General features: G+C 38.8%; 2 protein-coding genes across 5 annotated transcripts in view; both read left to right on the top strand.

Annotated features, from left to right (window-relative positions):
* Positions 1–2,080, top strand: part of vps13d (vacuolar protein sorting 13 homolog D) — a 72,040-nt gene extending 69,960 nt beyond the window's left edge. For all 3 annotated transcript variants that reach the window (XM_020701641.2, XM_023957042.1, XM_011473001.3), the window contains exon 70: positions 1,454–2,080. In XM_020701641.2, coding sequence (XP_020557300.1) covers positions 1,454–1,585 — 132 coding nt within the window. In that variant the 3' untranslated portion in view covers positions 1,586–2,080. The remainder of the gene's footprint in view (positions 1–1,453) is intronic.
* A 6,372-nt stretch (positions 2,081–8,452) lies between these two features.
* Positions 8,453–13,435, top strand: part of LOC101164215 (neural cell adhesion molecule L1.1) — a 50,764-nt gene continuing 45,781 nt past the window's right edge. For both annotated transcript variants that reach the window (XM_023957040.1, XM_023957039.1), the window contains exon 1: positions 8,453–8,637. The gene's annotated coding sequence lies outside the window, so the exon portion shown is untranslated. The remainder of the gene's footprint in view (positions 8,638–13,435) is intronic.

Here is a 13,435-nt window from a genome sequence, read left to right as displayed (position 1 = left end):
AAGTGTCTTAGCCACATTCAAGTTCTCTTTTTCACCCCGGCACAGTGCTTCATCACACTTCAAACATTTCTGGAAAGAACTGGCAAGCTTTTTTCTCTATTTTTGTAGCACTCGTTCAAGCACCTGAACTGTTATAAAATGTTCCTGTTCAGCTACCTTAAGCAGAACTTTATTTTCTTAAGCATACTTTTAGAACCTTATTGATTAAGACACATTTGTTTTTTCTTTTTTTTATAGAGTAAAATATATTTTTGTGAAATTCAGACCATGAAATACATTTCATAATTTTACCAAAAGGAAAGCAACTTGTAGATTAACGTACTGATCCTTATAAAGATGTATTTTACAATTGTATTCATGTTAAACTGGTATTAATTTTCAAAGTTTTTTCTAAATACGACTTTCGAAAAATGCTGATATATTGTCTTTGGACAGTCTTGGAATATATAAGGGATAATGCCCAATGAAGTGACCTCTTGACATTGATAATCTACCACTTTGTGCATTTTTGTTCTCGTCCTCCACAAGATAAATTAACTCAAAAACCTTTTGTCCTAAGGACTTTCCTGCGCATATTAAATTAGATTAAGAAAGCCAACCACATTCCCAAAGACTCTATACATGTTCCAATTTGCCAAAACCCCCTCTTCAAGCCTGGGCAGTAAGATGGTGCATTTGCTATTTGAAGGAACCTTGCAGAATTTGGATGCTCTCCAGAGACTATGCAATTCACATCTGACTTGCTTACAGCCTTACAGCGTGGAATGGTGGTCGCTAAAAAGACCAACATAAATGACTAGGCTGGAAATCCACCACTCCCCTAAAACCCTAACACTGGGTGAGGGCGATGGAGACCGTCGTACAGCTAGAACGTCATTGTTTGGATCAAACGAACAACCGGCAAAGACATGAGACAATATGGAGACTCTTCCTGGCTGAGTGCCGTATCACCTCACCACCTGGATAATTGGGACATTACATTTTTGGTACACAATTACTATTGATGTACTATATTTTTAGCATTGAAAGTCAGTTGCATGTTTTGTAGTGACTTAGTAGTTTTTCCTAAAACTATTTCTTAATAAACTAAACTCGACATAATCCAAATATCTTTTCAAAGTTTTTTTTTGTGGACTATAAAGTTTTCTTTTCTCTTGGTCCCCCTTTTATTCACAGGTCATTACAACTGAACCATCACTGTAACAAAGCTTCTGTGGCGTCTTTACCAGATTTGGAGTGCAGCCAGTAAAAAAAACTTCATGTGTCCCTCATGAACCATCGGTTCCACACACTGATTTAAGTTTATTTAGCATCGCACGCTGCTATCTACACATGTTGGTGGTTGGACACTGCACACCTTCTGCAGATGACGCAGTGTAGCATCAGCAGATCACCGTGGAGTAAATCAACTTGTTCTGGCTGATCAAACATTGTCTGCTTGTTTTCTCCACAGGTCCACGTGAAGAGTGAGAGTCTGGCCATCAAGATCTCTCAAGAAGTAAACTATGCCAAGAGTCTGTACTATGAGCAGCAGCTCATGCTGCCTGCCAGCAAGAACGAAGACTGCTTACTGCTTGAATCCTGAGCAGGTTTTTTATACTAAAGTTTGCCACAGACTGTGTGTGTGACTTTTATTCTGCACTGAACCTGATTCTGCTTTTGTAACAGGACAGACCACTAACTGCAGGAAATCCTCTGCTGCAGTTGTTGCAGTCTTCCTACTGTACATATAGTTACGTAGATAATCCACTGTAAATAGTGTGTTCATATTGTAATCAAACAATAGAAGGGGATAATGTCACCAACTTCCTTTATTAAATTTCTATTTTGTGTACCAGATGTTTATTAGAAGAAAGGATAAGAAATTGCACTAATACATCGCCTAAGAAAACACTATTTACTTTACAAATTCAAACACTTTTTGTGTTTCTACTGGTCTTTAAAGTTTTTATTGGAGCCAAGTTTTCATTTGTCTGTAAGCTCTTGTCCTTCACCATCAGGGTAACCAGCAGTTCTGGTTCAGGATCTGCTCTACACTGTATTGAATAAAGAAAAAGACTGCAGGACTTTGTTTCCATACTTAACAATGTCCAAACCCGTTTATTTTGGTTCACAGCATGATGTGTAGCATTCACTGGTTATGTTTGTTTATTTCTTCTACTGTCAAGCTGGGATTGGAACCACAGACTCAGTCAGAATGGGAAGTAATGCTAACAAGTCTCACCCTCTCTGGTTTGGTTTGTTTTCACACATCAGACATTGAAGTGGAACAAACTGCCTGGAATAATCCTGTAGTTCCAAACACCGTTTGGTGAAAAACTCTTTTTTTTTTTTTTACCTTCCTGTAAGTCTCAGAGGTCTTTATAGCCAGTTCCATGCACACTTACATGCATACATTGATGTATGCCATACATGGATCCAACCTCTAACCACCAGGACAATGTGTCTTAACCAAGGACACTTTGACACATGGCCAGGCAAGACGGGTAGAGAAACTGTGATGTTTGGATCAGGGGTCAACCTCTGCACCATAGCCACCCCTTGGGAGCAATACTGCCACGACCAAGACAGGAAAAAAAAGTATTCACCCGCATTATAACATGGAAATGAGTGTCTGTCATGGCACGCTAGAGCTCTTTTATTCGGTTAAACGTGAGTTAAATCCAAATTGCTTTCCTACCCCTCTGGCTCCTCCCTGTTTAGGGGCATTTGGAGCTGTAGTGGTGTCTGAAAGTGTTTTTATAAAGATGAGTGGCTCAAGGCTGCCCATCCCTCTGGTACTGTGATCCACATCCCACTGTGACACGGAGGAGAAGCGTATTTCTTCACATGAGGTGTGGTCTGAAGCACAGACGTCTACATTTAAATGTAAAGCCGTGTCCGAATTGCTTCCCTCCCCCCACTGCTTCTCACTCTCCCTACATGTATCCCCCCAAGTGGTGAGATATGGAAAAATAGTCTCTTCAAATTTGGACGTTACTATCGCTCGATGACGTCATCAATAATCGCCGGTCATCTACTTTAGAACATGGCTGCCAGGCTTGGGAAACACACAACATCTGTTTTATAACTTTAGAAAGTCATGCTAAACAGAAAGTCATTACTTCAGGGTTCTCACACTTTTTTTAGCAACGGTTTTCGGACTTTTCCATAACTTTTCACAGAATTTCCAAAACTAAAAAGAAACACATTTTGTGTCAGACTATTGTAGTTGGTGCAGCTAAATCAAGTCAAGATTTTGACAAGCTTTTCTGCCTTGCTGGTAAGGCTGTTTGTGTTGGTACGGAGGAAACTACAGTCACGTGTGAAAGTGCACTGCTTTATATTTAAAAAAAAAACATGGGGGTCTTTGTTCTAATATTTTTAAGAACTCACTGATTCTTGAGAGTCGGGACAAAATAACTTGAAAAAAACAGATTTTTTTTTAACTTACTGTTCAAAAAATGTTTAGTTTTCCATGATATTTATTGTTTCTACATTTCTAACCCACATCTTTAATTTAATATAAGGGTTTTTACACTTATAAAGACTTCATGTTTTTCAATGCTGGTGACTATTGTGACCTAATGCTGAGGACTAGAGTAAAAACATTGGGCGCCTAATCACTAGTCATACATTAGAGCTAATATATATTAAAAAAAAAAGTAATTATCTAGGCTAAAACGTAACGGTGTTTACAATTCCCTTAGATCTGGTATAGTGAGCAAGTTAATCTATTTGAAATGACTGATTTTTATCCATAAAAAATAGTTTTTTTTATGTGGGACATGTTTTGTCCCGACTCAAGAATCAGTGAACTACAAAAGTAAAAAACTACAAACTAACTAATCTCATCTGTTCATGACAACTATGAGCTGCAATTAAAAGTTGAAATGCCACAAAGTGTCTGTGTCACAGACATGATCTGTTTTTTGTTTTGTGCTCGTCACAATACCACCAGTCTGTTCTTCCTACGGACTTTAACCACCAACATTGCAGAGTAAAACGCTGGATGTAGTTCTATTGAGCAGCAGGAACTGTTCATTTTTGTCTGTGGTGATGCAGAAGAAGAGTTCCAGCCAGAGTTTTCTTTGATGTGAAGCTGCCGAGGCAGGCGGGGACCGTCAATAAAGTACAAGAGAACACCCCAAACAACTCCCCATAAATAATATCATAATCATCACAAGAACTCATTACTGTTTAAACAAACTCCACAGAAGTCACTAACATCATGACTCTTTCTCTTAGTAAACCAGCGTGTTCAAGTAATGCAAGTTCTGGACGTGTCCTCGTCCCCTCGCTAAAATGTATTAAAGCGAAATCAGAAAAAAATGACAGTAATGTTGACCACACCATCAATGTGAGCGTCCACCGGGTCTCCCACAGACGTTGCTGCTTTGTGTCTGATATTGTCGTTGGGACTGACTCACAGACAAAAAAGAAACAGTTCATCCTGGTCAATATTTAGTACTTCCTTAACGTTGTTCTTTCTACTGTTAGTGGATAAAGTATGAATGATGTTGTGACAAACACAAGCTAAACGGATCGTGTCGATGACACTGACACTTTGTGACTTTTCTTCTGTTTTCATGAGCAGCTGAGGTTAAAGCCCAGCCTGTTTGGAGTTCTTTGCTTTGTAGTTGTGGAAAAAAGGTTTGTCTTTTGTTTTAACAGACTGCACTGAGCTTCCACGACTCTTCCAAAACTTTACACAAGATTTCATTTTTCACAATTTTTAAAGGACCTAGAAATTGCATTTTCAATTTCCCGAACTTTTCCAGGTTTTTCATGCCTGTACGAACCCTGTCACTCAGGGTGTATTCAGACTGGGAAAACTGTTTGGTCCAGATCCGGTCTGGTTGATTTGGTCCGGGTCGAGCTCTGAACCTAGCGTTTAGTCTATATTCAGACTGCCATTAAGGGGACTTTCCTGTTCCAGACTAAAGCTTATAAACAAAAGCATGTGACTAAAGACCTCTTCACTCATAGGTCAGGATTTACGAGGACGGGGCAAAGCTACTAGAGAACAAACTTATGGAAGTCCTGCACTTTAGTTCATTCAAACTTTATATTTCACTGACGTGTCCATATCAACATCAAGTAGAACACTGTTTACTGCTGCTTTGGTCCGTGGAGTCATGCTGCAGGGCGGTCACCAGCAAGAAGACGGCTAATAAGGTTCACTGATAAGTGTTTATAACATATAGATTGTTGGGATGGCAGTGAAAAGCAATGTGGATCACTTTAAAAATTGTTTTAATCAGCCTAAATTCATCTAACCACATTTCAATGAGTTGCTGTGTCTCATCGTTGTGGTGTTGCCATTGGATTGAAGAGAATTCTGTTAAGGAACTACTAGGTAGCTTTTAGGATGACGTCACGTCACAGCAGCGCCTGTAAGAGCGTTTGCAGCTGTGTTAAAATGAACTTTCTATACAAATAATAGGTTGAGCCAAATGTTTGTCCGCAGTTCATCAGTCACTACATTACTACTGTTTACGTCAGTTACGGTGGCTCTGAGGATGAATTGTATTCAGAGTGAGGAAACTCAGAGCGAACTGAAGTTCAGTCCGATTGGAAACGAACCAAGACCAGATCCAAAGATGGGTCTGAGACAATTCCTGGTCCCGGACCAGCGTTTGCTTGGGGGTATTCAGATTGACAATTTGTTCCAGATTATCGAGGGAAACGAACTCTGGTTCACTTAACCCTTGTGCTATCCTAGGCACTCTAACATTGGGAGTGGGGTCATCTAAACCCACTAGACAGTGCGCTGAACCTTTTTTCTTCAATGATTTGTGATCTTTACTGGTGTCCATGGATTACATGAAATCTTTCCACCTTTATCCACCTTTGTCATGGTAGGGAGAACACTGTCAATGGTCATCTTGACCCCATAGGATAGCACAAGGGATAAAGGGAACCAAATGTAATCTTTCTGAATACAGCCTTACATTTAAATGTAAACTTCTGTGCTCCAGAGCACATCTCCAGCACAAGTCACCCTACCGGCGGAGGGATACACAGCCCTGAGTCACTACAGCTCTTCCTTAAAAAAACGTCACGTCAAGCATCACCACAGCTTCCAATGCTCCAACAATTGGAGCAACAGGGAGGAGCCAGAGGGGTAGAGAAACTAGGATTTGGCCTAAGCATCGAGTTATGTTCCTCCATGACTTTTTAATGTTAGAAAGCCAATGTTGTTGTTGTTATATATTTTCGAGTGTACAACGTAGATGACTGTTGATTATTAATGACAGTGGTAGCATCAGAATTTGAATCCTTTTTTTTTTTTTTTCCATATCTCTCTGCATAGAGGGATGAACAGGGAGAAGCTGTAGGTAAGCAATTCAGATTCGACCATTCTGTTGGACATTTTAGCCTCTGCTATGGGCAGTTTATTCCCTGTGTAACCATCATTAACAAAAGGACCAAGGTCTTTGGCAGACTGGTCTTTGCCAGAGTTCAGGTAAGCTTTCGCACTTTCTAAAACGAGACCATCTGAACCTACAAAGTCTGAGGTAGAGGGTTACCTGCAAGTAGAAATCTACAGGAAACCCCCCACACACAGATCAATACCTTTTGTTTGACTCCTATTACCCACTCCAATACAAACTGGGAGTCAAATTCTGAATAATGGGACAAAATGAATCCCCACTTTAAATCAAGGAAAACATGATAGTTAACTTGCTTCAACTGTTTACCATTCAATATTTGAGCGGCAACAGAAATGTTTATCCTTAGAAAATCTGAACCCCCATTACAACCCTTTACCCACCCAAGCGAGACAAAATCAATTAAAAAAGATCCTGCTTATCGCTTTGGTGAGTAATATACATAATAGATGTGTTTTCTGCATGTCCTCTAACGTTTGTTTGAGTAGGCAGTGAAAGGGTTAAAAGCATAAACACTATCCTATCTTGAAGTGCAGAGGATCCAATAGTTTCATCAAATCCAAATAAAAATCTATACCTGCTTAGTGGTGTGGTATCTTGAAGTATTTTAATGATGCTTACATTCTTTTTTCATATTTATAACCAGTTAGAATTACCCATTTCTCGAATTTTTTGTTTAGTTGTTTTTCTTTTTAACTTGTCCTGTCCAACAGCTGAGACCTGAAGGCTTCTTATGTTGGACAGATTTTACGGTTATCATGTGGGCTATGAATCCTCTGACACATGAGGTGCATATTTGAATAAACCCCTTTTGATTTGAGGCTAAGCTGTATTTATATTAATTATGTTTGTACAGATTTCTTAGGAATCCCGGAGACGCCTGCCTGGATGCAGAGTATCATTTTGTCAATTCTCAATTTTAGAACACCCCCCCCCCCCTCCCCGCATGCACAAACCCTCTTATAAAACAGAATCATACCTGTTTTACAACTGCTTCCAGAATACAGATAGAATTGTTAAACATCAAGGTGACTCACAGCAGCAGTCATTCACACCACTGAATTCCTGTTTCTATACTCTCCACAGTTTTCAGACATCTATTCACTGATTTAACCTTTTTCAACACTTTTAGATTTTCTCCAGAATGGAAGCGATAAATTAATATTCATGACTTATATACATTTTCTGTGACAAATGTACTTTAAACATAATTATAGATTAACAGCTGCAGTAAGTAGAGAAAAAAATGACAGCTTACAAAAGTAGACATTACTTAAAAGAAGAGAAAAGCCTTTTTCTAATTGCGATGTGAATGTTTTAGTAGAGAAAGTTTGCTTCAGAAGGCAGATGTTCCAATTTTCTCAAAGATATATGTGGAAAACTATTTTACTATTTCAATTTGATTGTTTTATTCATGAAAAAAAATCGAGTTGTTCAGTTATATTTAAAACATAAGAGTTATTGTGGTATAAATAACAAAGCTATGGTATATTTTAGGCTCCTTTTGTTCTGAACCGATCTGAATCCACTGTGAATGACTGCTTTGTAGCACATTGGTAAAAATAAAACAAAAAAACCTCACAGACGCGAAGAAAAATAAAGATTGGGGAAGAATAAGGTCAATACCTCAAAAATGCAAACTTGTTATGTAGCCGTGAAAGAGATTTGGACAACAGCTGGGATTTTACAAACAAAAATTTTAGTTTTTATTTGCAACTTAGACTTTTTTTTTTCAAATCTGTTCACTTTGAATGCATTTAAGGAAATTTTGATTTAAAAACTATAACTTTTGCTATTATTGTAGTGGCACAATTCTCACTTCATATTTCACAAACAGTTACGACTTCTTGTTTAGCAGGATTATCTTTATATACAAAGGAGCATTTGCATCTGTACATTGGATAGCAGAGTGTAGCGTCCCTAAACAAAGATGTCAGTGAACAGGGGGCCTAACATAGAGGCAGAGGTAGCAGCATGAGGGAACACCCAAAGATGATCAGGAGGAGGGTACCATGGAGGCTGATGTCATATTTTCATAGCAGGAGCCAATGAGAAAAGAGAGGGAGGGGGAGAGGGGGGTCATGGGCAGAGCTTCAAAGGGTGTGTTTCATGTACCACTGCAGGAAAAAAAAAAAGCTCACACAAGGCGGAAGAACAGTCAATAGGCTGTGGAGGAGACTGAATCTATTCAGGGACGGGGACAAAGGAAGATGGAGGATTACCGATAAAAAATGATCCAACTGGAGGAACACCAACTGCAAAGGTAACGCAAAGGAAACCAACTGCTTTTGTCTGGCTGGAGGAGCACGTGTGTGTTTGTGTTTTAAGAGGATGGATGGATGGATGGATGGATGGATGGATGGATGGATGGATGGATGGATGGATGGATGGATGGATGGATGGATGGATGGATGGATGGAGAGAAACCAATTAGGGGAAAAACATGCGCAGCTGCAAAAAGCACACTGGGATAGCAAACACACACACAAACACACACGTGTGTGTGTGTGCTTTACCAGAAATCAACTTCTAACATTACAGATCATTTGAGGTGTGCCTGAGTCATTGCGGCTCCTCCTTTTAAATGTACCCTTTAAGGGGTTAAATGTTGAATGTGAAAGCATTATTCATGTCTATAGCTCCTTAAATTGTTTCACAACTCTTCTACATCTCCCATTGGAAAATAAAAGCTTAATATTGGATTGTAGTAAAGATTATATGATTCTTATACACTGTTGTTTTAGACTGTTGTTTTAGTATAAATGTACAACTGTCATTTATTACTATTTGAGATCACTGTGATATCTATAAAGTCTTTTTAATTTTAAAGATGCATATTTAAAATCCTTTTTCCAGGCTGCTTTAGGTTTAATAACATCCCTTAGGAAGCTTTTTAAGTATATCTATTTTGTATCTGTTTACGCATTTATCTATTGGATTTATTTTTCAATGATGTGTGTTATCACACAGCCAAGTTTCTCCTGATGGGGATGACTAAAGTATCCAACTGTCTGAAGATGGATTGAAATCAAACATCTAACAAAAGCATATTGAAAAGAAAAAACTACAGAAACTTTGCTTTTTTGTCCAATTAGTAAATACATTTATACAAGCAAATTGGATCATTAAAAATAATATAATTAGAACTGACTGCCTTCTGGCTTTTACCTCTGTTTTACTTGTTTTGGATTGATTGATTGTTAGTATTATTTACCTGAAGGAGCCCTGACTCACTGATTTAATCTAATCTTTTACGATTGAATTAGCTTTAGGTCACTTTTTTCTTTACATCTTCTGCATTCTTTGTGTGCACAGATTGTTGTCTAATTTGTTTAGCCAAAGACTTGTTTACAATATTACAATATGTTGTAATATCCCATTATATCCCATTATAAACAGAGACGCATCAAAAAACAAAACAAAATAAGTTAATAACATAAAGTACATTTCAGCCCTTTAACTGTCGGCTCAGCCAAATGGTTTATCAGATTTTGAGGCAATAATCAATAAGAGAAGTTCCAAACCCAACTCAATCTGATTTAGCCGTCTCTACTAATTGCTACAGGTATGCAATGCTAGAGAAATCCAACAGATGTCGCTGTGGCAGAAAATAGTTGTGTGATCTTCCCCTTTTACTAACAAGGAAGTCATAGCAGGAAAAATATCCCACACGTTTTTATTCGTTACTGTTTATGAAAATTTGAAAGGGTTCTCTTTTTTTAACATGGTATTAGTGATAGTGGCTTAAATGAACAGAAATGTGTTACTTGATAGCAAAAAAAAAAAAGTTTATATTCTTTTTAAAATATTTTAAAACATGGTCATTCAAACTGTTGATTTGTCTCTTTAACCCTTGTGCTATCCTATGGGGTCAAGATGACCATTGACGTGTTCTCCCTACCATGACAAAGGTGGATAAAGGTGGAAAGATTTCATGTAATCCATGGACACCAGTGAAGATCACAAATCATTGAAGAAAAAAGGTTCAGAGCACTGTCTAGTGGGTCTAGATGACCCCACTCCCAATGGTAAAGTGCCTAGGATAGCACAAGGGTTATGGTGTACGTAGTTCATTTAAGCCAACGGAAAAAAACTAGTAGTTATAAAATCAATTCAGTTAATCTTCTAAATTGGGAATTAATGTGGAAAATAAGTTGAGCAACCGGCATTGAGCTCTAGACCACCACTGAGGAAAGCTAATGCACCAAACCCTAATGACGAAAGCCACAATCAGATATGACAACTTTGGACACTGGCTGGAAGCAGGAATGCAACCTCTGTCTAATGGGTGTGTCAAAGTGGAAATGTCTAAAATGTAATGTTTTCCTCAACTCAACTAGCAATGCTTTACAGAGTATCACCAAAAGTAAAGTAGACAATGCTGAGAAAACATTTCTGTGGTTGCCAGTTGCACAGTCACACAAACTACGGTTACATGTGCAAAATATCTTTGATCGGATTAAAATTGAACTGTGTACATGGATCCAGAAAAACTTTATCCAATTATAACAAATGTTTACATACACCACACTTTCAGTCAGAATAAATGATTATGACTTGCGCAGGACTGTCTAAAATACCGGAAACAGCCATAGAAGAAGAAATAATGAGTTTCATTGTAAACAAACAAAGCTATGGCACAGAGCAAGATGATCTTTTATTTTTGTTATGATTGTGTTTACATGATGCATTTTTATTCTGATCAGGCCTTTATTCTGATTACTTTTGTCCATGTAAACGCTGGTGCAAATGAGGTGTGTTAAGGTGAAGAGATCGAATGTTTGGTTTGTTTTGTTAATGTGTGTTACCATGGTCTCAAAACCGGCAAATCTAGTTCAATCAAAGCATAAAAATATGAATCTTGTGCCTCAGAAACATAAGCACTGTTGAACAACAACAATTGTGTTTCTTCTTGTTTCTAAATGCTAACATGCGTTTTGCAGATAAGCATTCAATCACATTTATAAGTAATGTGATTACTTTGCGTTGTTGCAGTTTAGTCAAGATGTAAAATGTAATATGCAGCATTGCCCTGTTTGATGCAATAGTTTCCTTTATGGAAATAATCTTTTCAATATTTTGTGGCATAGTTTTGGAAATAAGGAGAAATGCCTTTTAATAAGTCAAAAAAACTGGCTCTCCCATTCATAAGGAAATTTACAAAGAGCGTATTTTACAATACAAGGACTTGGTTTCTAACACTAAAAATAAATATTTTACTGAACTGATTGATGCAAATAAGGGAAATTCTAAAATTCTTTTTTCTTTAATGAAAACTTTCCTTTAACCCCGTGTCAGTTTTCCTCCTCATTTCTATTCAGATGATGACTGTAATTCTCTTCAATCATTCTTTAACCAGAAAATTCAAGATATCCATCAGCATCTCCATTCATCCACCTCTCCTTCCATCCCTTCTGACTGTGTTTCTGTTTCTCATATATTTTCTTCCTTTCAGCTCCCCGATCCCAGTGAAATTTCCCGCCTCACCCATAAGTCCAAACCATCAACATGTCTGCTTGATCCCCTCCCAACATCCCTGGTTAAATCCTGCATCCCTTCTCTTCTACCCTTTATTTCTGCTATCATCCACTCCTCATTGACATCCGGTATTGTCCCCTCACTCCTCAAGACCACTGCTGTCAAACCCATCCTAAAAGAAACCGGCTCAGACTCCAATTCCAATTGATAATCTCCGTCTTATTTCTAACTTCCCCTTCATCTCCAAAACACTCAAAAACTAGTCTCCTTCCAACTTCACCATCAATCAAAATGATCTCGTTGAACCCTTTCAATCCGGTTTTCACCTCCCTCATAGCACTGAAACTGCTAACTGATGACCTTCTCCTAGCAGCTGATCTGGACTCATCATCATCCTCATCCTACTTGACTTGAGTGCTGCATTTGACACCATATCCCACTCCATTCTCCTTCACAGACTTTTATCTCTTGGTATCAAGTCCACCCCCCTCCGCTGGTTTCATTCATATTTCTCAAGCCGCATTCAGTTCATCCAACTGAATTCTTCTAAATCTTGACCCTCGCTCATTTTCTCTGGTGTTCCTTGAGGTTCTGTTCTCGGTCCCCTCCTCTTCATTACCTGCCTCCTACCCCTATGCAATATATGCAGTAAATTCAACATTGATTTTCATTGTTTTGACACTCAGCTCTATCTGTCCAGTAAACCCAACTCCTCTCTTCCACCTGCCTCCCTCTCCTCCTGCCTGTCTGAAATAAAAACCTGGTTCACCTCAAACCTCCTCAAACTTGGAAGTGATAAAACCGAGACATCGCTAAAAAGCAGATGACCGCATTTTGTGGAGACAATTAAAACAGAAACTAAAACAGTGGCAAGTAACTGCCCCCCGCCCCCACCCTCCCGTGGGGGTGGGGGGGCAGGGGTGTAAAACTGAGTTAATTCAAATAGATGGAGGGAGTGGCACTTGACAGGGGGAGAGTGGGGGGTGTTTAGATGGTGTGGGGGAGGGGAAACAGGAAAGAAGAGGTAGTCCTGGTTTGTCAGAGCGAAAGGAAATTTACCATATGGCAGTGAAATGAACTGACAGCAGGGGGATGAGGAAAATACTAGAGTACCAGGAAACTGTGTGTCACACACAGACTGGCAAGTCACGTTTGCTCCAGAGGCTGTAGACAAATAATAGATACAACCTTTTAGAGGAGGCAGTTAGAAATACCACAGTATTTACAATTTTAATACTGGTATGTTTAAATTGTATTTTTTACATAAAGATGACATAAAAGAAACTCTAAATCCATTGTGTCGTCTGTCAGAGCTGCATGCATCTGGTTGGATGTTGATTCTGGCTGTAGGCGTGTCCTTTTTCAGGGAAGAGTTGGAAAAGGCTTTGGGAGATTGGATGTTTCTTCTAGATTCGAGAAGGAGGCTAAGAAAAAGTGGGACATTGACAGAAAACCAGACTGGAAACAGGAAGATGCAGCACAAGGTGGAGGTGGATGTGGAAAAGATCAGACAAAGGGCGTGTGAGGGCTTGGATGACAGGTTGGACACAAAGGAGGTAGAGGTAGATCTGTACAGGTGAGAC

This window comes from Oryzias latipes, chromosome 7 (assembly GCF_002234675.1).
Source record: "Oryzias latipes chromosome 7, ASM223467v1".
NCBI classification, from domain to species: Eukaryota; Metazoa; Chordata; class Actinopteri; order Beloniformes; family Adrianichthyidae; genus Oryzias; species Oryzias latipes.
This window is presented reverse-complemented; position numbering and strand designations above follow the sequence as displayed.